The sequence below is a fragment of the Bemisia tabaci genome, chromosome 8 (genome assembly GCF_918797505.1).
Source record: "Bemisia tabaci chromosome 8, PGI_BMITA_v3".
In the NCBI taxonomy this organism is placed as follows: Eukaryota; Metazoa; Arthropoda; class Insecta; order Hemiptera; family Aleyrodidae; genus Bemisia; species Bemisia tabaci.
The window spans coordinates 10,672,177-10,697,286 of record NC_092800.1 but is presented as its reverse complement, the minus strand read 5'-3'; the positions used below and the strand labels follow the sequence as shown (position 1 = coordinate 10,697,286).

Sequence of the window (25,110 nt, the reverse complement as noted above, 5' to 3'; positions counted from 1 at the left end):
AAACTAATTGACAAAAAGTGGAATAAATGTAAGACTTAATCGGTTTATTATTGTCCTAAATTTAGCCATATATCGGATACTATCTTCATCATGCCACATAAAACATTTGAAAAAACCAATATTCACTCATTTTCACGTCGCGCCCAGCCGTGGCCCAGCCACACCATTATGACGGGAGGGGGGCGGGGATGAATTAAGTATTTGGACCAAGATCAACTTGTGAACTTGAATCGATTCCACATAACATTCGAGTTTTGTCTCAATTTTTGCGCTTCTTATTGGTATTATCTAGTTGCGGTTGTTATCAGCCTTATCCGCTTCTCTTTTCGGAACGTCAAAATTGACCGAAAACCAGTTATTACGCCCTTACACGATGCTGAAACTGGAACAGTACATCAAATTAAGTAACTATGTTTTGAAGCTCTAAAATAAAAAATAAATTCTAGATGTTTCAATTAACTGGGTCGATAAAAAGGAATGCCTACAGCCCCCCTCCCTCCCTCCAGGGTCTTAAGTGCAAGTTCAAATCCCCCCCTTCCTTCTTCTCTCATTATACTTATACAAAGCACTTGAACTTTTGCTAGGGCCGCACTTCGAAATACGCGGAAATGAATCACGCAATCATCCATCTTTAAGAGGCCGCACATGATTATTAAACTTTCGTCCAAAAATAAAAAAAATAATAACTACTGTATATCTCGGTATGTGATTCAAAACTGCATAGAACAAAAAAGAAAGTTTCGCGCCTAAAGTTTCAGTAGCAAGAAGACGGAGAAAGACTTACGTAGAAAATCAGCTTTTAGTTATTTTAAAAAGCCTTCACTCTACCAGGGGGTGTATATTGACATTTAAGACATAATACCTGCATGATTATTGATTTTAATTTGATTCACAGGATCATAATTTTATGATCATTAGCAATTAGCGTTGTTCAAAAATAATAACGCCGACAAATCGCTGAGTATGCATCAATGCGCAGAAGTTAACAAAATTGCATATTTCCAAGGCGTTTCGAATGATAAATTTAGCATCATACTGTCGACGTTTCAAAATAACCAGTGTTTAATCAGTTTATAGCTTATCCGTTTCAAAATTTTTCAATAATATTTGTCTTATCATTTGTCTTTTAATTTCAGTTTCAGTGTCCTGATCCCCATTGAGTCATTTCTGAGAGTTTTTTGCTCAATTTAATCAATTTCTGTCGACACTTATTTGCAGATGCTATGTCGACACTTCTACCGCTAGCACACGTTCTGTCACGCTGTCATTTCGGCAGACATCTGCAATTACTTTTAGGTTATTGGCATCCATGAAGTCTCTCAAGCAAGAACCTTTACTTAAAATTCTCGATCTCTTCGTAAAATTTTGCCCTCGGAGTTGTTGTAATATTCCTTCGTGATAAAGAGTTGTTAATCTTTCGGTTCCACGATGGCGCGAATGTTTCAAAGGCCGGAAAATGCACTCAAACGAGCAAATGGTAAGAGCCTGTTTACACCGCCTTACCCGATCTTCGGCTTGTTCTTATCTCTTTTTGATGTTTTCCATGTTTTCCCCCTGAAAATTAGGCGATATTAGGTTCAATCAATGATCGCATTTTATTCCTATCTGAAATATGCCTTCCCTTTTATTTACTTACTTTCATATCCTACCTTCGTTACCGATCGAATGGGTCTCTCGTCCCAAGAATTCTTATCTGGGCCGAACCACCATTTCTTATATTTATATCCTCTTTCTTCTTCAAAGAGTCAGGATGAAGATGAATCAGCTACGCTGATAACTCGGGAACTTATTCATAGCTATCTCTTCCTTTTAGTTTTGCTTCGAGAAGTTTCATGGGGCTCCATATTTAAAAATACTTTGCTGAAGATCTGCTGCTGAAGTAAGGTTATCAGCAGCTGGATTGCAGCTTTCAGAAATTTTCTAGCTCTTGAAATTAAATATTCATCCCCAATGTATGGAATCGTAAAATATAAATGTAGCCATGGGCCCATGAACATCTCGCATGTCTGTTAGAATTGATCTTGATATACTTGATCTGACTACTGATAAGGACTTGTAACATAGTTCTCAAACCCTGTTCTACCTTTCATGGGGCTACCTTTTAAATTGCTTGTTTTCAGTATGAATTGCATCGCTGTAACTTGTTGATGCAGTCATGCTTCTCTTTCTGAATGATATCCTTATCAATTGTTCGATTCCGGTCTTGCGACTGGGTGCCTCTTAATTGAAGAAGTTTTCTAACCATCTAACGCTGATAAGATATCTTGCCATGAAATTTAGCAGGTACAGTTCCATCTTCAGTGGACTGCATCTAATCATCGTCCCCTGAGGTATCCAATCACTTGTCAAGGTGTTGTTAGCTGAGCAATTGAGGCCGGAAGCGTTGTTATCTACGACGAGTGGCTCAACAAGAAATCGGGGATCAAAGAAAGCTCTGTTTTCCTTCCCAGTAAAAGAACATCAGACACCCGCACCTTTACATTCCTGCATTGCTGTTTTGCGTTGCGCAAAAGAACCAAAATTTTTCCGAGCGATGTTAAGGCCCAAGTGGCGCAAAATCACATCTTAAATTCAACTCAACAGCAATGCAAAATCTCAGGATGGAAAACCTGTCTCTTAATGATATGAAATTCACTTTTTAGCCCTAATTTTCTTGCTGTTGGCCCTCGTTTTAAAGTGCAACATGCTAAGGAGGCTGTAAAAATCATCATATAAAATAGTACAATTTAACTGATGCTGAATTTATCGGTTTGATGTACAGATTCTTTTTTTCTTGAGCCTTTAGAGCTTGCGCATCGTATGTTGAGACAAACGCCAATCTCCGATTAGCTCTGATTTCGCACCACTCATCAAGTTAACACATGCAGTCAGGTGGCACCACTGGTGAATGGTGGCATAAACAAGACTTTGACGTTTGTCTCAACATACAATGCGCGAGTTCTAGAAACCATGCTGGCCCAAAATTCCTTGCTTTAAAAGTTCTTTTGGGTGTCATTCAAGGAATGAGAAGTCAATTTTCTAGGGATCCATAATGATCATGCGTGATTGCTTTTCTACTTTCTTCTGAGACGCTAAATCATGTTTTCTTCACTCACAGAGTTCATTGAGGTCGGGAAGAAGGACCAAGCCTTGGTCACTCTCTATGAAGTCTTCAAAAACAAGAAATTCACGTACAGCTTCAGCGAGAGCGTGCTGGAGCCTATTATGTTCAAGTACTTGGACCTTTGTGTAGAATTGAAGAAATCGCATATTGCCAAGGAAGGACTGTTCCAGTATCGTAATGTTTTTCAGACAGTGAGTATTGTAACTTGTCAACTTGACTCTAAATTAGATGTGAAGTCTTATATAATTCAATAAAATGAGTAATGAAACTGTGCAACAAGGTCGCCAGATTGTGCAATAAAATGTGGATATTTTACATGGGTTAAAGTGGCAGAAAAGTGCTGATTTTTCTGCACTTCTGGCAACTATGCTGTGCAATGTTATACAGCTGAATCTGTATGAATAATTTGAAGAAGGAGAGTGATTGAAAGTAGATATTCATTTTTTCCTTTGTTGTGAAGGAAAAAATTGAGCCGCTGGGCACAAGAAAGGCACTTCTAGGTTTGTTGCAGTGTCTCAGCATCTTTTTTGCTAATTTATGTCTTGGAGAAAAAACAAAGATGATTTTTCTGGAATGTGTTCCACAGAATATTGTAGAATCTTCTATAAAAATGTTTCTGAAATGCATGCTTTCACATTTTTTACTAAGAATGAAATATTAGCAGAGATTCTGAAATACTGCAATCGAGAAGTGCTCTCCTCGCACCCATTGCCTCAGTCGTTGATGTACAGATTGCCATGTTTTTAGAAATTTCATTTTTCATGATAGGAGTTGTACTTAGGTAACATATTTTTATTTTTATTTCCTATCCTAGTGTTAAAGAATATTTATCTATTTATAGATGAAATAAAAAAAGTACCTTCACAATTTTTTAGAAAAAAACACACCTAGCTTGAAAGAGTAGTAGTCATTGCTGTTGCAGTTTCATAATTTTAAGCATGATCAAGTTCTAGAATATTAATTTTATTTTAATTCAGAAAAGTGCACTATTTCATTGTATTTGGTGAACAAATGTCGAATTTGTGATAAAAAATTCATACCTCAAAAATTTTAGAAACCTTAACTGCTTGATGAATGCTGTTTTTTAATTCTCACATTTGATTTTTTCAGGTCAATGTAGGTTCATTAGAAAATGTCATTCGCGGCTACCTAAAATCTGCTGAAGAAAGAACTGAAGCTGCTCGTGAACTTTCACAGCAAGCTGTTGTAGATATTGATGATTTGGATAACATAACCACTCCAGAAAGTATTCTCTTAAGGTTGGTTTTTGCACTTTATTATTCATTCAGTGTCGACTTGTTGCTGTCCTTATGCAAAGGTGCAGGGAGCATTCGACCAACAGGTTGTGGAGAAAGTGTGGAGGCACCTAAAAGTTGTGGAAAACTGCGGAGGCAGAAAGCATTCAGGATTTCTTTTTAAAATTTTAGCAGTGGTGCGAATTGTTCTCATTCGCACAATTTTGACTAAATTGTAAAAATGCCCTCCATATTGGGAATGCTGGGAGTTTTTTTTTTCTTCTTCTTCTTTCTGGAAGGTTTTTACATCTTCAACTTTCGTGGAATAAATACGACTGTTGCATATGTTTAAAAATAATTTGAAAATTTTTGAAATTTTGATCAGCGTGTTGTGTAAACCTTTTTGCAAAGACCCTGTGTGTTGCAGGCAATTGCAGAGGCCCAAAATAATGCACTCCTGAATTTTAGTATCAATCTTTGTATGAATGTATGTACTTTCTCAAAGAAAATCCATAGAATATGTCATTTTTTGAGAAGAAAATTTCTAGGCGTTTTACTTAAGAGGAAACTGAGTAATGCGCTCTTTTATGCAAAGAAAATAGTGGGGCGCGCTCTTTCATACGAAGCAAATAGTGAGGGGCTCAGTTTTATGTGGATAGCAACAGGAAGAGGAAGACAAAGAACTATCTGCCCCCCTGACATTATGTTTCTCTCTTTGTATAGCATCCATAATTTTTACTATTCCGAAGACTTGACAAAAAGGTGGAATGTTTTCACTAGCAATAAATTGACAATTCTTTCATGGTACTGCAGTTTCATGGAAGGAATTTTTCCTCTTCACATGCACTTTACATCTGCCCCCAGCTTATGGATATAAAGCACAAGGAATTTCACGTTATTATACTGCAAGGAGACCTACTACACTGGTTTTGTTCATAATTTTGCCCTCTCATCTACCTTTGTCTTTTGGACCTCATTAAAATATCATTCATTCCTTAGAGTCTTTTTCTTTAAAAAGTGTTTGCCATGAAAAGATCCAACATTAATTTCATTTATTCTGGACAGTGCTGTGAGCGGAGAGGATGCCCAGGACCGTAGTGAACGAACACATTTGGCCCCATGGGTGAAGTTCCTGTGGGAATCTTATGGTCAGTGCTTAGAGCTATTGAAGATCAATGTCCATGTTGAACCGCTGTATCATGACATTGCTAGAATGGTATGTAACATTTTCCTACCAACATTCTAATACTGATCTTTCTTCAGAAGAAAGGGCTTGAAAAATGTCATCAGTGATCTAATCATTGTCGATTTTTTAAGGTTTTTGTGTCAATCTAGCATCCTAATTTATTAAACATCTATGTATAATGAGCTATGAAAAGAGTTTTATGAGATGTATTCAAGGGTCATTTTCCCACATACTGAAAAATATGTAATGAGTGTGTTTTTCTAATTGGTCAAAACAGGAATATTATTTTGTCTTAAACATCAAAGTGCTGCAATCAGGATGTAGGGAATATTTTTAGGAAGGGAGTTTTCAAGTTTTTCGTTCCCCTTGACAGAAACCTCTGCTGTTTTTGGATTATGCTTGCAACAACGGCAAGGGTCATATTATTATTAAGGCTAAGGGTATTTACAGGTCTGGAAAACCAGGAAACATCAGGTGGGGGAAATGAGGGAAAATTCAGAAAATTTCATGAAAAAGACTGGGAAATTTAATCGAAATAATATCGGCATGGTCCACACTACCAGACTGATTCGGGGTACAATCCTCAGAGTCACACTTTTAGTAAATATTGGACAGAGAATTTTCACTGAGGAATTGCAATCTTAGTCCATCAATTGATTAATATCTGAAGAGTGAAAAAAGCTCACATGTTTTTCTCATTTTAAAAATGCTGAAATTAATGCTGAAAATGTCTTATTTTCACTTCTAAGCTTTGAATTGTCCATGTGAACAGTTAGGGAATTTTGGTCAAGAAATGTTGAAAAATCGGGGAATTTTCGTTGTAAAACTGGCCTTAGAACTTATTGTTAAACGGATCTTTAAGTGTTGATCTCATCAAAGATTCATGATTAAAATCTGAAGAAACTCGCTTTCCAAGTTCTTTGTTGTTGATTTAAGAATTGAAGACTAGCTCATAATGTAATCAATGTAATTCATTTTTCAGGCATTCAGTTTTTGTCTCAACTACGGACGAAAAGCTGAATTCAGGAAGCTTTGTGAAAAACTTAGGAAACATTTGGAAGATATTGGCAAATCCTCACCGACGAATCTAAGCAATGTGAATCTCACTCGGCCTGACACCCAACAGTTCAACTTGGACACGAGGCTTATTCAGCTTGATTATGCAGCTCAAATGGAACTGTGGCAGGTCAGAACTAACTCTTTTAATTGTAATATATTTTTTTTCATCATCAATGGCTGAAAAAGACTATTTGAACATTTCAGTGAGGATAGTTTCTTGATGTTACAGATGGTGTTGTTAATTTATGCTCTTTTCAAATTGTAATCTTCACCTTTTCATCAAATTTGGAGGAGCAAAAAATGTTTTCTTGATTAAAGTCGATCATGTCTTTTCAAGCTAATGTAGCTTGTTGTTAATACATTTTATTTTATGTTCTCTCGACTTCCTCTGACACTTTCAACTTTTGCTAATGTTTTCGGAGTATGTAATGGGGCAGTGGCAAGGAATTTTTACAGGGCTGGCGTATAGTTTTCTTAACGTAAAATTTCTTGAAGCTAGTTGAAAAGTATTTTTTTAAGGGAAGTAAAAGCCAATCAAAATTCGACTAATGAAAAGCTGACAGTCAAGTCGATGTAACAAAGCGTAGCCTGAAGTTAAGTTCAGCCAATTGGCAAATGCTGTTGCTTTTGCCTAGTTATGGCATCAGAGCCTGCCAAAAATATCGTTTCAAAGTGGTCCCATTTTTTGCTTTTTCATAATCAGTTTCTTTGCCATTTAGGGCTTAATAAATCCGAAAAATTCGTAGAAGCTCAGTTCACTCCCTACTTTCAAAAAGTGAATTAAAAAAGGTTGCCATTGATGAGTCATTTTAATCTTTACTCTTCATTTACTTTCAACAGGGGTACAGAAAATTCTTAGTTAGCCATTCAATTTTTCTAAGTGACTTTCTCATTATGAATACCCCATATTTTCCTAAAATTTTCTAAGTGATTACCTTTTTTGCACTCGCTGCATCCAAATGTTTAAGCCATTATTCTCAATTCTTTTATTTTAAAAACCGTTTTCTGCTGATTTCCCTCCTTTTCAATACTCAAAGTTTTTTTCCCCCATCTTCCTCTCTTTAATTACAAAGCATTCGATTTTCAGGAAGCCTTCAAAATCACAGAGGATATTCATAACCTGATGATGATTTCAAAGAAGTTGCCGAACCCAAAAACTATGGCCAACTACTACCAAAAACTTGCCATGGTTTTCTGGAAAGCCGGCTATTACTTATTCCATGCCGCAGCTTTATTCAAGCTGTTCCAGCTGAGCAAAGAAATGAAAAAGAATTTAACGCCAGAAGAACTGCAGAGGTGAGCACGATGAATAGGTTATTATAGATTCAACTTCTATATTAGCTCTTCATAACCTTCTTTAGAATCTCAAATTTGTTCCACATTTTTGTGTTACTGCCCATAGAAGAGGCTCAAAAAGCTGTTTTGATTTCCTAAGTTTTCCAGAAACAAGAAAGAACCTTAAGCAATATCTTGACACATTGTGAAGTTAGTATGTAACCGTCTAGCAAACGTGTGTTTACTGCAACAATAGTGCTTTTTTTGGGTTTATGGCACAGCTCATTGTGATCATCTTACTAGAGCATGAGAAGTAGGTATCGCGATTATCATGACAATAACTGATATTGATTCTAATATAATTGTTGGCAGCCGCGTTTTTAGGATTCTTTCCATTTTGCAGTTTTTTGTGACTTCATTTTTTTAAGAGGTCCAATGCATAAAAGCTTCCAATATTGACAAGGCATCCAAAATTTGATGACCATTTAAGACTCATCATCTCCTACCTGAAGGAACCTATATTTCCTGTACTATTGCCTGTGCTAATCTATATTGCTATTTCTACAGACATTTTATGTTTTTATGGCAAAATCATCGCTTGAATTAGTCTGAAAATTTTAGAGTCTTTTCTCACAGAGGTAAAGAAATATCACCAGAAATTTTAGGAAAATTTATGCGGCGCTTCTGCAAATAATTAAAATGTAAGTTAGGAATCAAGGAATACTGATATAGCTTAATCAAGATACGTACTTTCAAGTGGGAGACAATAGGCCATGAAAAATTTTAACTATCGCATGTCACTTTTCTGTATAAATGTGAGTTCAGATTTTCCTCGTTTCTTTAAATTTGATGTTTTAAAACTTCATTAAATATTGCAGAACTGTTTTTTAGCAAATTTTTTTCTCTTTTCCCAGGATGGCTTGCCGTGTGTTGTTGGCTGTGTTGGCTATCCCATTGCCTTCCTCTCACCCAGAATTCTGTCGCTTTATTGAGACTGAGAAGAGCCCGTTAGAAAAAGCACAAAGATTAGCAACTCTACTTTCTCTACCTCAGGCTCCCACCCGTATTTCTTTGATCAAAGATATTGTAAGTTCCATAAAAATAAAATAAGTAAATCTTATTTTCAGTAAAGAGTCGAAGAATCGGAACAAAAGTTTCTAAGAACATTCAGTTATTCGTTTCCTTAGCATGCTTACTAGAGACTATTCATTCATAAAAAAAGTGAATCGTAATGACTAATGCCTGATGCATGATACAGAGATCTGTAACTTGCAAATCATAGCATGGGGTTTGAAACCAACAGCATAGTTTAGCTTTACTTAATAGTACAAATCTAAAGGCCGCAAATCACTTTGAATTGTCATTTTTAATGATTTAAATTCATACTGTTCCCTTGTCCCAGTTCTCGGTTTTTTCACAGAGAAAGGTCAGTGAAACAAATATAGCTGTATCTTACATCAAGAGAAAAAAATTCCTCTTTTTTTGTACCCATCAGAATCTAGCACAGTCATAATAACGGGTGATCTAAAAGTCCCACGCCAACCCTATAGCCACTAAGGCTCTTGCCATTTTTCATGGTGGTGGCTCTAAAACTTGGGGGGGGGGGGGGGCAAAAATCGTTTGTTTTAACCTAAGAACATTCAACAAATTTTAAGTCTGTATCTCAATTTGCTCAAAAGTTATGAGTGTGATACCTGATGCTGGTGGTGCAGGATTTTTGAATCGTCCCGTATACTGGGCCTAGAGGCTGTCTATAAAGGAAGTAACACTCAGTAACACCATTTTGTTTTTATGTTTTAAAAGATAGGGATTTATGACACGAATACATTAAGAGGGGAGTGGAGGATTTAAAAACAACCCGATTTTAGCATTACACATTTTTTGAACAGCCTCTTAGTCACCCAAAGTTATGGTATATAGACTCTAATTAAAGTGAGCTTGAGAATCACTTGATGAAGTTTTTAACTCAACATGGTAGTTACTCACATTTCAAAGCCCTCATTATCTATTAATATACTGTCTTGGGTGTGCATTCTAGTTTTTCCCACTGTCGCTGTTCAATTATTTTTGCTAAAGGTATGTAGCTCTTTCTACTTGGATTCCCGTTGCTTGATCACTTTTTCCTTTACATTTCCGTAGGTTCGTGCTAATATTGTCTCCTTGGCCTCTCAGCCATTACAAGAACTCTATGAGCTTCTAGAAGTTGAATTCAGTCCTTTAGATCTGTGCTCTCGTGTCCATCACATAACCTCAACACTCACCGAAGACTCCCAATACATAGCGCCACTTCACGAGGTCACTTTGGTTCGTCTGATCAAGCAAGTATCCCAGGTTTATCAAACTGTCAAGTTCACCCGCCTGATTGAGCTCTCTCATTTTGGTTCTCCATTCCAGTTAGAACGACTCCTCGTTGATTGTGTGCGACACAATGATATGCAGGTAAGACTTCATTTGCCACGTAAATTTTTTATTGTCTTTTAAGCATTAAGAAAAGAGACTTATATAATAGTTTCTCTAATAATGATAGTGAAATTAGGCTTCGAATAATAAATTATATATAAAATTGTAGCAATCATTGCAGAGTGGCCAAGGAGTTTGTTGATGTTGCAACTGTATGATGTTGTGCCATTTGTAAAGGTGTCATCTGTTATGAAGTGTGGTTTTCTGTTGAAGTGGATGAAATTCATTTCTGATAAAAAGTAGGCCTGTGAGATTTTAGTGCGCAAATTCTCAATTCTTTTAAATTTATTTTAAATTGACCATTCGTAAAAACAGATTACTGGGGGAAAATTAGTGGACAAAATATCTGAGAACTTTTAGTTTGACAGAGCAGAAAAATATACAGGGTAAAATATGGACCATCTTCCTCACAGTAGACCAAGAAAAAGTGTAGTATTGTGCCTGCTTGATATTAATTTAATGCAGGACATGCTTTTTAAACAAGTTCTATTTTACAGGTGATCATTGACCATCGTGCAGGTTGCGTTCACTTTGGAAAAGACCTGTCCGATTCTCGGGAGGACAAACCCGATGGCCCCACCCTTCAGAGTATGCCTAGCGATCAGATTCGTAGTCAGTTGATTAGTATGTCACAGGTTCTGACTAGCGCTATTCAAATTATAAACCCAGATGTATTACAGGTAAGTTCTTCAAAAACGTGTTGTAGTCGAATCGTACATGGTATCCAACGGTTCCTTCCCTTGAGAATCAAAGAATTATTTGAACTTGCAGGAGAGAGCAATAACCAATGTCTCTTCCTGTGTCCTCAAACTGTGGGAGATCGTATCTCCAACCACTTCTGTCTGCACGTAAAAGGCCAGAATTGAAGTTTGGATTTGCAACAATTTGATTTCAAGGTCCTGTTGCTCAATGCCTTGAAGTTTTGAAGAAACAGGATCTAAGTTTGAGCTAAGAACTGTACACACCACCACCCATTTTCTGAATTCCAGTATTCTGCACATTGCAGTAATGTGAACATAGTTTTGAAACACCTGCCCTCCTCCCCATCCCTGCCAATCTTGTTAAGAAACATTATTTTTAAAATTTTCAACTACAGTCATTGCACCACTTTTTCAAACCAGAATGGATGATGAATTTGGCATTGAAACTATGTTGATATTAATTTCGAGTTTTTGGAAGAAAGTTTTTTCTGTTAGACAGTTTAAGTGTACCAACATCCTGAATAATTCCATATTTAGTGAACATTGAAGAAAAAATCAGGGTTTAAACAGTGCAAGTACCAGAATTTTTGTTTCTTTCTGCTGAAACTTCAAGACTATCTTTTTAAAAGGAAACACATTTACCATTATACATCCTCTTGGATCGCGTTAAGGTGAGAGGAGTCAAGTTGCATCAGCTATTGCCAAATTTTATTGAGCAATATTTTTTCACAGGAGAATGGTTGCATGAACTCTTTTGGAAATCCCATTGAGTTTCCTTCATGTCCCAGAAGAAATCTCCAGAAATTTTCAAAAGCATTGACATAACTGTTTTCCCGTAAAAAAATAAATCATCCGATGAAATTGGGCAATGACTGATGTAACTTAATTCCTTCTTGCTCAATGCAGTCCAATCGCCATCTTATGATGGGGTTATAATAACTTGTTTCCTATTCTGTGAAATTCGAGCAACTGAGTGCTGCACTGTAAAAAGTGTAAAAATGAGGCGTTCACAGGAAAATTCGTTTTGCATTATATCGAAGTTATTTTCTCCATGACAATTTCCTAAACTGTACATATTACCATTAGATTTTTGTCTAAAGGTGGTTTTCACTTTGTGTTATCATATTATTATTTTTTTCAATCCAGGCTTCAAGAGAAGAACGACATGAAAAGCTGGTGAAATACTACCTTGCCAACGCTAGAAAGGAACACTTGAGTATTCTGAACCGACATAAGATTATTGAGGAAAGGAAAATGTATGTCGAAAAGATGAATTTGCAAAGGGTAAGCTCTACTAATATTAAACTTATTAGTTTTGATACAGACATCAAGTAGGTCGAGGTGTTTCAACTTGTTGAGTGCCAGGCAGCCTACAGGGACTTGCAGTGACTATTCTCGCCAGGTCACAGGAACAACATATATTTGCCAATATATATTTTATAATACAGGGTCATTAAAAGTCAAACTGCCAGACCGCAGGAGTGGTTGAAATATAACTTATTTTCTATGAAATTTTATCCAAAATTGCTTTTTATGGGGGCTAGAACCTCCCCTCTCGAAAGTTCTGGGAAATAAATTGTTTTTCCTGCAGTTTGGCAACAGTAATGTTCCAAAATTCATGGAAATCGGTATGCTCGCGTGATTGGATTTGCTGAATTCAACAGCCATAATAGAAAAATCGAAAGTTCTTTTAAAAAAGCAACAACAGGTAAAAAGTGAATTGGTGCATATGAATAGCAGGGTAGAGTTGACCAGACCTGAAGATTGAGTAATAAATTCTGAAATTATAATGGTCAATTCTTTTTTAAGAAAGACACTTTTTTAAGCTTTTTTTATATCCTAGGAAGTATTTAAAAAAAATTGTCAAAATCTTTTAGTTTACGAATAAGAGCTCCTTGATTAGTCTTTGGAAGTTCAGACGTTTTTGGTAGTGAAAAATTGTCATAAATTCAGCATCAAAAGCAGTGCAGTATAGCCTCTCTGTATAATGAATGTTCAAGAGTGCTCTGGTTCATACATCAGGTTTCAATGTTTTGTTTCATTTGGTTTTCCCGTGCAGGAAGAAGCTGATCAACGAAAAGCAGAAGAGAGGAATCGTCGGTTGGCCCTGGCAGAAAAAGAACGGCTGGAGAAGGAACAGAAAGAGCGCGAACGCAAACGAAAGGAAAATGAAATGCGCCAGCAGCAAGATCAAATATTGAAGGATAAGATGGCTGCCATCTCACAAAAATCATACGGTCAAAAAATGTTGAAGAAACTGGATGAAGAGGTGGGTTTCATTCAAAATCCATCTAAAGGAAGAATCACTAAAGTATTTTATCGGAAAAATAAAAACATGATACAGGCTTTTCTTACAGGAAGTTTAGGCCCTTCCTGCTGCAAATCAGTGACACACATCCTCTCTCTAGAAAAGTTTTTAATGTGCGCCCTTTCTTTGTTTAATAACCTAACTTTTATGTGAAGAACGATGACTGATCTAATCATGTCTTTTACACTCTTTGGGAAGTAATAGTGTCAGGCATGCTTTTTTTTTAAAATTAGAATGACTTTTACCTGCTCTTGTCATCGTCACTAGAATCTGTCGGCGCAAAAGTAGATGATCAAACAAATATACATGCATTAAAATGGTTTAAACAATGCGATAACTGTGTGGAGAAAATAAGCATGAAATGCTCATGTACGAGAAAATGAACATGAATTGTTCATGTCAACATTGAATATTCGGACTGTGATCAGCCATAAAAAGCATTTTCTGCTTTGGCTTGCAGTTAAATAATAATTTTTTCCCCCAACAATTTTGCACAAGCCTTTTCGCTTCTTTCCCATGTCAAAAACAAATCATAAGATATTCTGAATTATTGGTTTGCCTTTAGAGCATGAAAATGATTCGCAAGCGTTCATTCAAAAGATCCATTTTAAAACAATTTTTCTAACCGCTGTTTGATATTTTATCCCCAGGACCTTTCGAAGCTGGATCCGGACAAGATAGCCATGCGGGAACAAGAAGAGTTGATCAAGGAGCGTAAAGACTTCCAACAGAGACTCAAAACACAAGAAAAGAAGGTGGATTATTATGAAAGAGCAAAACGCGTTGAAGAGATCCCTCTACTCCAGAAAGCCATCGAAGAGAAGAAGGTATAGCTCAGTTATTGAAACATGATATTTTAGAAGTACTTATTTCCTAAAGAACAAATGAGACAAAAAATATTCCAACACTAGTTAGAGTTGCAACTCATATTTGTGAAACCTCTAAGTAAGTTCGACTAAATATAAGTTTCTAACATCTTTTGTGAAAATAAAAGTAAATCGTGTGCTTAAATAAATATGTCCAGTGTGAAGAATAACTCAGTTGATCAAAATAATACATAAATAGCCAAAAAAATAAAATAAAATAAAAAAAAAAAAAAAAAAAAAAAAAATACAAGAAAAGTGAGGCTTGAGACTACTCTGAAACTTCTCAGGCATTTTGTTGTGTTTTTTAGCCTCTTTCCCTCATCTTTTTTGTTTTTCATCAACTTTAATGTCTAAATCGTCTTCTTAAATGAAAATCTTTTCAAACCATGATGTTTACCGCCAAGTTTTACACATATTACTTTGTACTGTTTTAAACGGTTCATTTATTGGCAAGGGAAGTATTTTTCATGAAGCTGTGGTGTGTAAAATTTTATTTGTTGTTTTTTATTAAAAATCGAGGTTTAAGTATCCTACAGGAATTGATGTCTCTCTCTGATTAACATTCTATGTCTATTTCTATTCTATGTATGAAAGTGTTTACTCAGCTAAAGACTAATGTCTGGTATGCTGTTTCAGATTGAGCACCGTGATTACTGGGAGCAAAAAGAAAAAGAGCGAATCAAGGCTTTGACCGAAGAGCGCAAGTTCTTTGTCGAGCAACATGAGCGTCTTGGACGAATGGCTGCTGATAAAGAAGCCTTCCTAGCTTCTCTGAGGTCGAAACGATATGCTGCATTCCAGGTAAGAACCATTACACAAACTGACAGCGGTGGACGCACGCGTCATAAGAGAGTATGTTGGAGTTTTTTGCCAACGTGCGTTAAAAATTCAGCATAAGAACCATTAGTCCGTCAGAATCATTTGACATTCCAAATCAGGATGTTAACTAGACCGGAATTTCCTGAAAGTCGGAAAATGGTATTGACTTTTTAAGGGCGGTCTGGAAGTACTGAATAAAAGCGGAAATTCTGCAAGAAGGTCTAAAATTTTTCCCCTCATACCAAGCGTGTTCTTTGAAAAAACCTAGAAAGTATGCAATCCCCTGCGTATTGATTCCTAGAGTAGTATTTGCCTACAAGATTGCGTTTGTGCAGTCAATTAATCTTCAAGCAATACCTTTAAGCTACCAATGAAATTTTGTGTCTACGTCATTTTTGTAGCAATTCAAGCAAGAATTTCAAATTTTAAAATTTTTTCAAATGGAGGTACTGAAAAAGCACTGACATTTTCTGTTGAGGAAGTACTGAGTTTCTTGGGGACGTACTGACGAAGTACTGTAAAAGAACTGATTTTTGGCCAGCTTGTCTTAGTAGACACCCTGGAAATTCATGCTTTGAATTTAATGGAAGGTTACAATATTTTTATCTCTGTCTCATTTTGATGTATGAAAATCTGGAAAATCAATGAACAAATTTCCCAATTTTAAAGGTAATTTCTTCTAGTCTCTACTCCAAACTATCCAGTGAATAAAAGGTAATTAGTGTGGATAATGATGAAATCTAAATTCATTAATTTTTAGGAACAATTGAAAGAATACGAGAAACGGTTGGAGGAAGAACGCAAAAAGCGGCTACAGGAGCGCAAAGAACAGCGCAAAAAGGAGCGAATGGAGCTGTACGAGAAGAGAATGATAGAGGAGGAGAAGCGGCGCCAGGAAGAAGAAGAGGCTAAGCGCAAAGAAGAAGAGCTGCGCAAGAAGCGGGAAGAAGAAAAACTGGCAGCTAAACTCAAGGCAGAGAAGGATGAAGAATACAGGTTTATACTTTTTCTAATGACTTCATTCATTAATTGAATCTGTGAGAACAAAAATGCACCAACTCGGTGAGTTGAAAATGCTCAATTTTCATTGGAAGCAGCCAATTTTCACAAAAGTCATTGAAGTTAGTGCATTTGTTCCAACTTGGACCTTTAAAGTGTCCGTAGGTACTTGTATTTCGGCATCAAAAATATATTTCCTAGACTAACCTCTGTGCAATTTTGTGTGTCTTTATTAGATTAATTTTTTCGAGTCGGTGTGTTTTTGTTCTCACTGATTCTACTTACCTCCAGAGTAAATTTTTAGAAGCCTATTAATACCATTCGATCAGAGAAACCACCTATGTTGCATTGTTGAATTTATCTTGTTTGATTTTATGGATTGTTGGTTTCCATTTACAAGCAGTGCTTAGTCGAAGATTTATAAGCACAGCTCAATAGCTGTCTGCTAACAAAATAAGAGTTGATGAGGTACTTCAATATTTTGAGGTAGTTGTGTTTATGGATAAGCCGCTTCGTAGAATGTCCATAAGATTGAAGTAGACTGTGGTAGTTTGACCTTTTTTTTTTTTAAATTACTATTTAACTTTCTGAAAAGAGCCTAGAGTGGGTCTCTAGACTAAGTATGAATTTAAATGCAACACATGTCTTCTAGTTAAATTTTCACAAGGATAACAAATTTTACGAGAAGTTTGAAAATCAACTCCTCATGAAGATATAAGTGCTTACAATTATTATTATTTGAATGACAAAAATATAAATGACTTCATTTCTATGATCTAACTTCCATTTGACCTGCTCTTCTCAGAATTAGAAGAGAAAACATGTGACGTTTCTGTTTAGTTCAAACCGTGTCTAGTGATTCATTATTAGTGTCTCCTCAATGTTGGAGATTCAAATCATCTGATTCTATGAGTACAGCATATTTTTCCAAATTGTATGTCATGACAATTTCAATACAACTGAATATAAGTCTACTAGAAAAAATCTCCTTTTTAAAAATATTCTTCAACAAATCTTAAAGTTTCAATGTACTGTTTTGACTTTCAGAAAACGTAAAGAGGCTCTTGACAAGAAGGCAGAACTACAACGGCAACGAGAAGAAGAAGCAGAACGCAAACGTGAAGAACTTCTAAAACAAGCAGAAATGGATAGAATGAGGCGACCGGGTGATGGTAAGTTTTCCCATTTAGAGTATCGATAGAAATCTCATAGTAGACTAAAGAATGTACAGGAAATATTGTACCTTCTGTCAAAGCTGCGGGAAGTTGGAAAGTCCGCTGATGAAGGAGGAATATCTTTCAGATATATTTGAGTTCATGGAATGAAGTTTTTTTTTTGTACGTGTTGACTAAGAAAAATTTTTCTAGTTTGTCTTTGTTTCATCAGCAAAAATACAGCGCTCCAATTTTCACTTCCAGGAAGCACATAGGATCTTGATTTTCAGGACGAACATTACTTACCTCCTGCTAGAATATGTTCAATAATAACTAGTTGTATTTTGTTCGGAGGCAACACTCACAACATGTTAGGAAAACAAGTAACAATTTCATTTTGTTCGAAGTTGTTTTGTGTTGTGGAGGCGGGCTTATTTTCGCGTGCAAAATTTGGGAACCCCCACATTGTTATACAGCAACTGCAACATGCGCAGAGGAAAGTCGTTTTTATGTTGTTGTACGAGACAACGCTGTTTTCTAACCTTAAATTTGAATTTGCTTTCTCATTGGTTGTTCAGAATCCTGCAAAAGGAACAAAAAAAAAAAAAACAGAAACAATCTGTCGTTTCGAACAAAATACAACTACTCTTAGTGCAGGAACTTGAACTACTTGATTTTTATTCAAGCAATCAAGCCATTAGTTATTCTCAAATTAAATAATCTAATTGTAAGTGAAGGCCAAGAACGGATTGTTTCAGGAGAGATTTTTTTGTTTTCAATTCTACGACTATAAATCTAAACAAGAATGTTTTACTTTTCAGGACCCAGGCAAGATCCACCTCCGAAACAGGTGTACCGTCCACCGCAGCGGAAAACAGGGCCACCTGAACCTGCCAGACCAGAACCCAGAGAAAATAGACCGGAACCGCCTGCTCCCGGCAAGGAAAATAAGGATGTTAAAATATCTTCAGAAAAATGGGTCCCATGTAAGTTGCTGTCTTTTTTGGTCTTATTAATCAAATCGATTTAATTTTTATCTTCTTGTAGTTATCAATAAGTTCATTGTGAATTGCCAAAAAGTAAGACATGAAGATATCCATGGCACCGCTTCTGTTGAAATTGTTAAAGTTTATTAGCGTTTTTTGGGCTATCTTTTTTGTGCTGTGTATAATGTGATGTAATTATATTTTCATAGCCACACAGTCATAGAACTCTTGATTACAATGTAACAACAGTAGCTCTATCAACTGACACGAGGGTTTTCTCTACTAATCAATTTTTCTCATTATACCAAAGGCTTTCGGAAGTACACCAAGAACTACCACGATAATTTAACATTTTTGCAGATTTCGAAGGACTGAAAAAATAATGTCTTGTTTCCTTTTTAAAGGATAGAATCATTTTCCAAAGTTTTGATCCAGTAGCAAACTTCATATGTGAATTCAATATTTGTAAATGCGTTTTATCAATGTAAAAATTAATTGACAGAAATAAAGCTAACAAGTTGTTCTTGTTATGTTTTTTCCAGCTTTCCGTCGGGGGAAGACCGAAGGTGCATCTAATGGTGGTCCACGCAACTAGTTTAAGTACTTCTTTACTTATTTTTCTATATAATAAATTTTTGTCAATTTCCGACATTACTCCTTTTTCTTTTTCTACTCCGCTCATTTCTCCTGTCTTTAATTTTATTGTTGACTTTTGTAGCATGTCATACGTTTATGGTAATGAAATATAGGTTTTTTAAACTTCTGTTTTGAGAACATGATTGTGTGCCCCTTGGAAAGAAACTCATGAAAAAATAACAATAGGAACAAGAAATGAGGATGTGTGTTTTTACCTCAGAAGCTTGCTGTTGTCGAGCTAGTGCACTAGATAAGGTATGAGTTGGAGTACTGCGTAGCTTGTTCCCTCTCAAAAATTTCACGAGGAAAGCGAATCACACAATGGGAAGGAAGATTGGACATCAACCTTTAAACAATATATAGGTGTCTAGAATTAACATAAGTTAAATGGCATAAATACAACTGATGTCATTAGTGTATGATCTAACTTCGATTTGATCTGTGTTAAAAACTTTGGTTTACATCTTGTTCAGGAGTTAATTTCCGAGGTTACAGTTGTGTGATTCGTTTTCTACGTGAGATTTTGAAGAGGAATCATGTGACATTTTCTTCTCGTTCAGACCTTGCCTAGTTTCCCACAAACGAATTTTACAGCTCTTCAACTCGCCTCTGCATTTTTTGTCTCTTGTCAGAACGCAGACTTAATGCTTGCACTACAGAACAAACCAAACGAAATGCAAACAAAGGAAGCGTGTAATTATCAAAAGTACAACTGTGCAATTTCTTTTCATGGCTAACATGGCAGTTGAAAGTATAATTTTTTAGAACTAATAATGCTTGGTCCCAGACGAGCTTTCCAGCTATTGCTTTGCCGTTGCTTGATACTGTTTTAAACGGGTGCAAGATGAAGTCATCAGAAATTGAAGGTAGGGAACTGCGACAAAAATTATAAGATCGCAAATGCTCTCTATCGCTCACATAGAGGTCAACACTTTGCAAACCAGGCAGGTCAATTATCGAAGTTTTTTTTTTTCCATCTGAGTAAGGAGTGTGCGGTGAATCGTGATTACCCGAGCCAGAGGGACTGCAGCCATTACCATCGCCAGGGATTGTTTTCACCACTTCAGTTTTTACCACTGGTGTTCCGACCGGATGACATCCATTATTAGTGAATTCTCGTCGGCTAACAGTGGTTTCTCGCTGTTCCTCAACGCAAGTATTATTTTCATCGCAAGTTGTTACAGTCTCACGGACGAGCATCACCTGCCCCGCGTCCTCATCTTCATCCTCCGAGAATACGAGTGGGGAACGTCGTTGCCGGCTAAGGGTTGTTGTAGGTTCTGGAGAGAAAACAAGCCGACGTCCAGAACCAGGTGTGGGAGATCTACACGATGGGCCTGCCTCTTCATCTTCCGAGAAAACAAGTGGGGAACGTCGTCGCCAGCTAGTGGTTCCAGGTGTGGGAGACCTACACGATGGGCCTGCCTCTTCGTCATCCGAGAAAACAAGTGGGGAACGCCGTTGCCAGCTAGTGGTTCCAGGTGTGGGAGATCTACACGATGGGCCTGCCTCTTCGTCATCCGAAAAAACTAAGACTTCGCTTCTTCTTCTAGTACGAGGTATGAATGGTTCAGGAGAAATTTCGAATGGGGGATGCAAGGAACTTGTTACAGGAGATTCCGAGTCGGATAAGTCATGAAGAAGATTTCTTCTCACTCTACCGGGAGGTAGATTTTGAGGCGCGGTTGTAGGAGTTGAAGTACGCCGTGGAGGGTTGTCAAGTGGAAGGTACTCAACCCTTCGGCGAACTCTCACAGCCCTATTGCTTAGAATCCGGACCGTGCAAAGGCGGAGAGTTATAACTTCTCATTGGATTAACTCTGGCAGATCCTTCAACAGAGATAGGAGAAGGCATGCCGCGAGACGTTCGAGAACGGTGTATAGAGCTAGCCGGCTCATAACCCTCGGGGTCTTCGTATACTCTGAAGGGGGGACTTTTCTGTCTTGGTGCAGATGGTTCTGGAGATGGCTCATAAGTTACTTCTTCATAGTAAAGTCTTGGGTAGTAATTCGCCTGGGAAACAGAGCAAAATAATGAAATATCAGGATAGAAAAGAAGGGAAAAATAGGAAGACAGAATTTCATTTAGATAGGCAAAAGGGTGATATTTCTAAAGTCCAACAAACAATATTTCTCAAGGGATCTGTTGAAGGTCCAAAGTCTATGTAAAATGTGAAAATTGACGGTTTGGGGGGAGGGGAGGTATTTCAAGTCGCTGTGAACAACTGATTAAGATTCAAAAAAATAAGACACACTTAACAAGTGAATTTATTGTAAGATTCACAATGAGATTTTTATCATGGCCTGCCCTCTTTAATTATATCCTCTCATTTTACCCAATTTTTTTCTCGTAAAATGTTCAATCGTAATTCGTAATTTTAAAGTTTGACATCATCCTTTACCTGTGGAGGGGGATTACGAGATTGAGATTGCACAGGACGCCTCCAACGGTCCCAATAATCATCTCTGGGTCGATTTCTCTCGCACATTTCTTCCTCTAAACCTGCGTCGATGTCGTCGGGCAAAGAGGCCCAGCCGCCCTCCTCAGGGAAGTTAGGAATTTCCTCTAAACTTCTCACTGATGAAGCATTCGATCTATTTGAATTTGAACTTCTAGCAGACGAACGAGACCTAGCAGATGCTGCTGATGAACCTGGCGTAAGGCAGCTACGGCAACTACCATGAGTTGAGCTTGATCTCGGAGACCCTGAATAAGAAGATGCAGGTGTGCCTGGAGGAGAGCATCTATCAGGGCATTCTCCTGAAGATGAACCTGATACGATTCTCTCAGGTGATAGAGAACCTGAGCCAGGAGATTGGCAACCTGATGAGGGTGAAGAGCAAGATGGCTCCCTTGAACATGCGCTCTCACCTGAAGCCGTGCTTTTACCAGGTGAAAATGCTCCGCAGTTCGAGCAATTTGCAGGTGGCTGGGTGTCTGGACATCTCAGTGTAAATTTCTCGTTTGGAAACTGACAGAAACCGGGTTCACATTTTGAAGGTGATGGATCCTCAGCAGACTCATGGCCTGAGTCCGATTTTGTGCCGTCTTTTCTCTCGGGAGTTTTGTTTCTATCAGAATTCGAAGTATCGCCTGCTTCACATTCCTTTGCATTTCCCGTGTCGCTCTGTTTTCCTCCTTTGTCACGACAGTCGGCCCTTGAGGTTTTTTTTAATAGCACCACAGGAGAATTCAGTGTGTACTCAGGTCTCATCGAGCGATTGATAATTTGATTGACTGTCTCTTGCATTGTGTAAGGGTCTGTTTCATCGTCCCTAATTATTGTTACAGAGGTAGCCTCTGCAGGTGGATTCGCGAGTTTAAACTTTTTCGCACTGCTTACGAAACTTGCTAGATCCCAGAGGCTGAAGTTTTTAAAGGCATTTCTTATCAGACAGCAAATAGAGACAAGATAGGACGTAGAACTGTTAGTTTTGTCCTCTAAAAATTTTATGTGTGGTGTTTCAGCTATGTCATAGTTCTCAAGTTTCACCATTAGCATTATGTCAGGACTTCTTACTCCCAGTAGGCGGGGAATATCCAATGTTTCAGCCTGCAAACATACATTACATTTTATTTGCGACGATTCAGTAGGAACAAGTCTTTAGGTGTTTCATTCGTGGAGGGACTTTAATCTTTTTCTAGATTTCGTCGAACAATGAAATTCCGTTCATTGACCAGAATAATGAATGTTTCTTGCAATTGTTTGTCTTCAGTACCGATGGGAAAACACATACCTTAGACTGGGGTGTACCGATGCTTCTTGTATTTCAATGCATTATTTGAGGGACTTGAAGGACAAGACGCATAAGTGCAGTTCTTACTATTAGAAGAAGTAAGTGCTTAAGTTACATGATTACACGGAACCTTATAGATGAAGGAACCCTAGTAGCAATGACCTTTCAAAACACACTTCAAAAACTCTCTAGACAACTATTGAAATTTTCATACTAGGAAACCCTTTTTGACTATTTTTCAAAGTAAAATTTAGGGAAAAAGTGTTCAAAAAAACTCTTAAATATCACTGTAGTTTTTTAACATTTATTTCAAACATTTTTAGTGTTGAAAAATTATAGTTGGTATTTTAAGAATTTTTTAGCATTTGTTTTACTTAAATTTTACCGCTTGTAAATTTACTTTAAAAAAAATAGCCAAAAAAGGTTTCCTAATAAGTGAATTGGAACAGTTTTTTTTAAGAGTTGTCTTTTTGAAATTTGAGAGTATTTTAAAAGTTTTTTTAACAGTGGTTGCTACTAGGTAAACCTCAAACTCACTTATTGATGCTTAAAAATTAGACTTTCGTGGTGAATTTTTCACAGAGAATATTTTAAGAGAAGGTAGTTTTACTTGGAGTCATTAATATCTCAATTTTTAAAAATTGCACTTAAACACCTTCTTTTCCAAACTCCTCATTCATGCCTTAAAATATCTTAACTCTGATCTAGTTAAAGTTCCTTTGCATACATGGAACCAAAGAGATAAAGTAACTTCTGACGCTCTCAGCATTGAAACAGTCAAGTAATTTTGCCATTTAAGCAAGTGAAAGATATTCCTTGTAGCCCAAAATGAGATTCAGTTAAAATAATTAAATCCTATACTCCATTGAGATTTACATTTACCTTAATGAACGATGTTGGCAGATTTTGATCACCATATGGTTTCGTAGTACTGTGGCTCAAAAAATTGGAGGTTTGCACTGCATGTGATCCGTGTCGTGTGCTAGTTAAAACACGCCATAAGAATCCATTTGATGCACTTCTGGAGTTCATCTTCTTGAGCTGTTAGCACGAGAGAGTATTAAACAGGGTGATCTGAAAGTCCCGCACCACCAATGTAACTCCTAGGGCTCTTGTCTATTTTCAGGGTGGATTCTTTAAAAATTTGGGGGTTTCCAAAAGTCGTTTTCTTTAAATGAGAAGTACTCATAAAATTTCAAGTCTCTCTCAATTTGCTCAAAAGTTGCAAGTGATGCCTGGTGCGGGACTTTAAGATCACCCTGTAGAATGGGACACGTTTGAAGGCTGAAACCTCCGAAGGTTGCAGAGAGAAGAGCTTCTCTGCCGTGCTAAGGGAAAACGCCATGTGAACATTGGAGAATTGTCAAATTTCTTCGAATGAAATTTTTATTTCTTAGGAGTCATGAATATCTTCTCTTGAAATTTTCAGATAATTTTGGTTTTGATTGCGAATATAATATTCTAAAAGAATTTAAAGAAAAAAATTCACGAATATTCGTAAAAATTCATATTTTATCAGAGTAAATTTGGCAACGCCTGAAGGCTCATACGGAATTCATCCTTAGTGGTAGTAAAATCTTTCCTGCTCCAGCAGGGATGCAGCATCCTGTCACTTTGCTTGTTCATAGCACTTATTATTACTTTATACTTCTCTCGATCTGCAACACTTGAAAAGCTAATGCCTGATGATTCGTCGGGTTTTTTAATTTGTGTTGAAGACAGGCTAAAAACCCTTCTTTTTCAGCAGTTCTTCAAAAACATTACCTATCTCAATAAAAAGCTGCGGAAAGATTGAATTTTATCTTTAATTTTTATTGACACAAAATTGAACTTGATTGCCAGAACACATTTTTTGGGACGAGAGAAAATGTTCTCAAAAACTCAAATCCTGATACCTATGTTAACACAAGGCGATAACAAATTTCTTTTTCTTGCAAATTGTCAAGTTTTAACTATTTTTTAAATTCTAGCTGGAATTAGATCGTTCCTTCAGGAAAACTGATGGCTGCTACTTTTCAAAATACAGGTAAGTATACAGTCATTTCTTTAAAAATTATTATTTATGACTCAAATTCCTTGAATCCTTGACTTCAAAGAGTCTTAGAACACAATAATCTTGCCTTAATCTCCAAATGCTACAACCTCGAAGATGATAAATTAGGGTTCAAAGAGGTCTAGACTGGAGGTGAGGAATGATTTGAGGATAACAGGAAATTAACTCACCAGTTTACTTGGAGAGCAGTTAAATTTTTGTAGGGCAGCTGAAATTGGTGAAGACTGCTTAAAAATTTTCACAGTAATAATTTTGAACTCCATCATTTTGACTCAAAGTGACAGTTCCAAGAGGAGAAAAGTGGGAAAAGCCTTTTTCTTTCATTATCAATTTGAAGGTCTGCTTGTAACTAGGTAACAAGCAGAGGCTGAGAAGAGGATAACCCCCCCTATGAAAGATAACCTTAATTTCAGATGGTTTGTTCAAAAAAAAATTATTCTATGGAGCAAAATTGAGTAGAGACCATTAAAATTATATTAGGTATCACATCTTATTTATTACTTTCTTTCTCTCTTGTTTTTGAATGATAGGC

At 36.8% G+C, this 25,110-nt stretch overlaps 2 protein-coding genes across 4 annotated transcripts; one reads left to right on the top strand and one right to left on the bottom strand.

Annotated features, from left to right (window-relative positions):
- Positions 1-1,288: 1,288 nt before the first annotated feature.
- On the top strand, positions 1,289-18,800 carry eIF3a (eukaryotic translation initiation factor 3 subunit a). The gene is made up of 17 exons (XM_019046964.2): positions 1,289-1,477; positions 3,098-3,294; positions 4,214-4,362; positions 5,404-5,554; positions 6,507-6,710; positions 7,671-7,879; positions 8,773-8,944; positions 9,998-10,297; positions 10,816-10,998; positions 12,166-12,303; positions 13,079-13,288; positions 13,978-14,154; positions 14,830-14,994; positions 15,773-16,008; positions 17,059-17,183; positions 17,987-18,151; positions 18,694-18,800. The coding sequence occupies exons 1-17, from the start codon at positions 1,429-1,431 to the stop codon at positions 18,744-18,746; spliced, it is 2,883 nt and encodes a 960-aa protein (XP_018902509.1). The 5' UTR covers positions 1,289-1,428; the 3' UTR covers positions 18,747-18,800.
- On the bottom strand, positions 17,238-24,983 carry LOC109034048 (uncharacterized). Of its 3 annotated transcripts, XR_011900413.1 has the most exons (6): positions 24,749-24,983; positions 23,408-23,566; positions 21,190-22,341; positions 19,798-20,801; positions 19,003-19,133; positions 17,238-17,477 (listed from the first exon to the last, which is right to left on the bottom strand). XR_011900413.1 is itself a non-coding variant. In XM_019046976.2 (4 exons), exons 1-4 carry the CDS (start codon positions 24,842-24,844, stop codon positions 20,547-20,549), a joined length of 1,662 nt encoding a protein of 553 aa, XP_018902521.2. In that variant the 5' UTR covers positions 24,845-24,983; the 3' UTR covers positions 19,459-20,546. The 3 variants fall into 3 exon arrangements, 1 of the variants encoding a protein (XP_018902521.2); XR_011900412.1 differs by lacking the exon at positions 17,238-17,477 and having other exon boundaries at positions 18,995-19,133; XM_019046976.2 differs by lacking the exons at positions 17,238-17,477; positions 19,003-19,133 and having other exon boundaries at positions 19,459-20,801.
- Between the last annotated feature and the right edge of the window lie 127 nt (positions 24,984-25,110).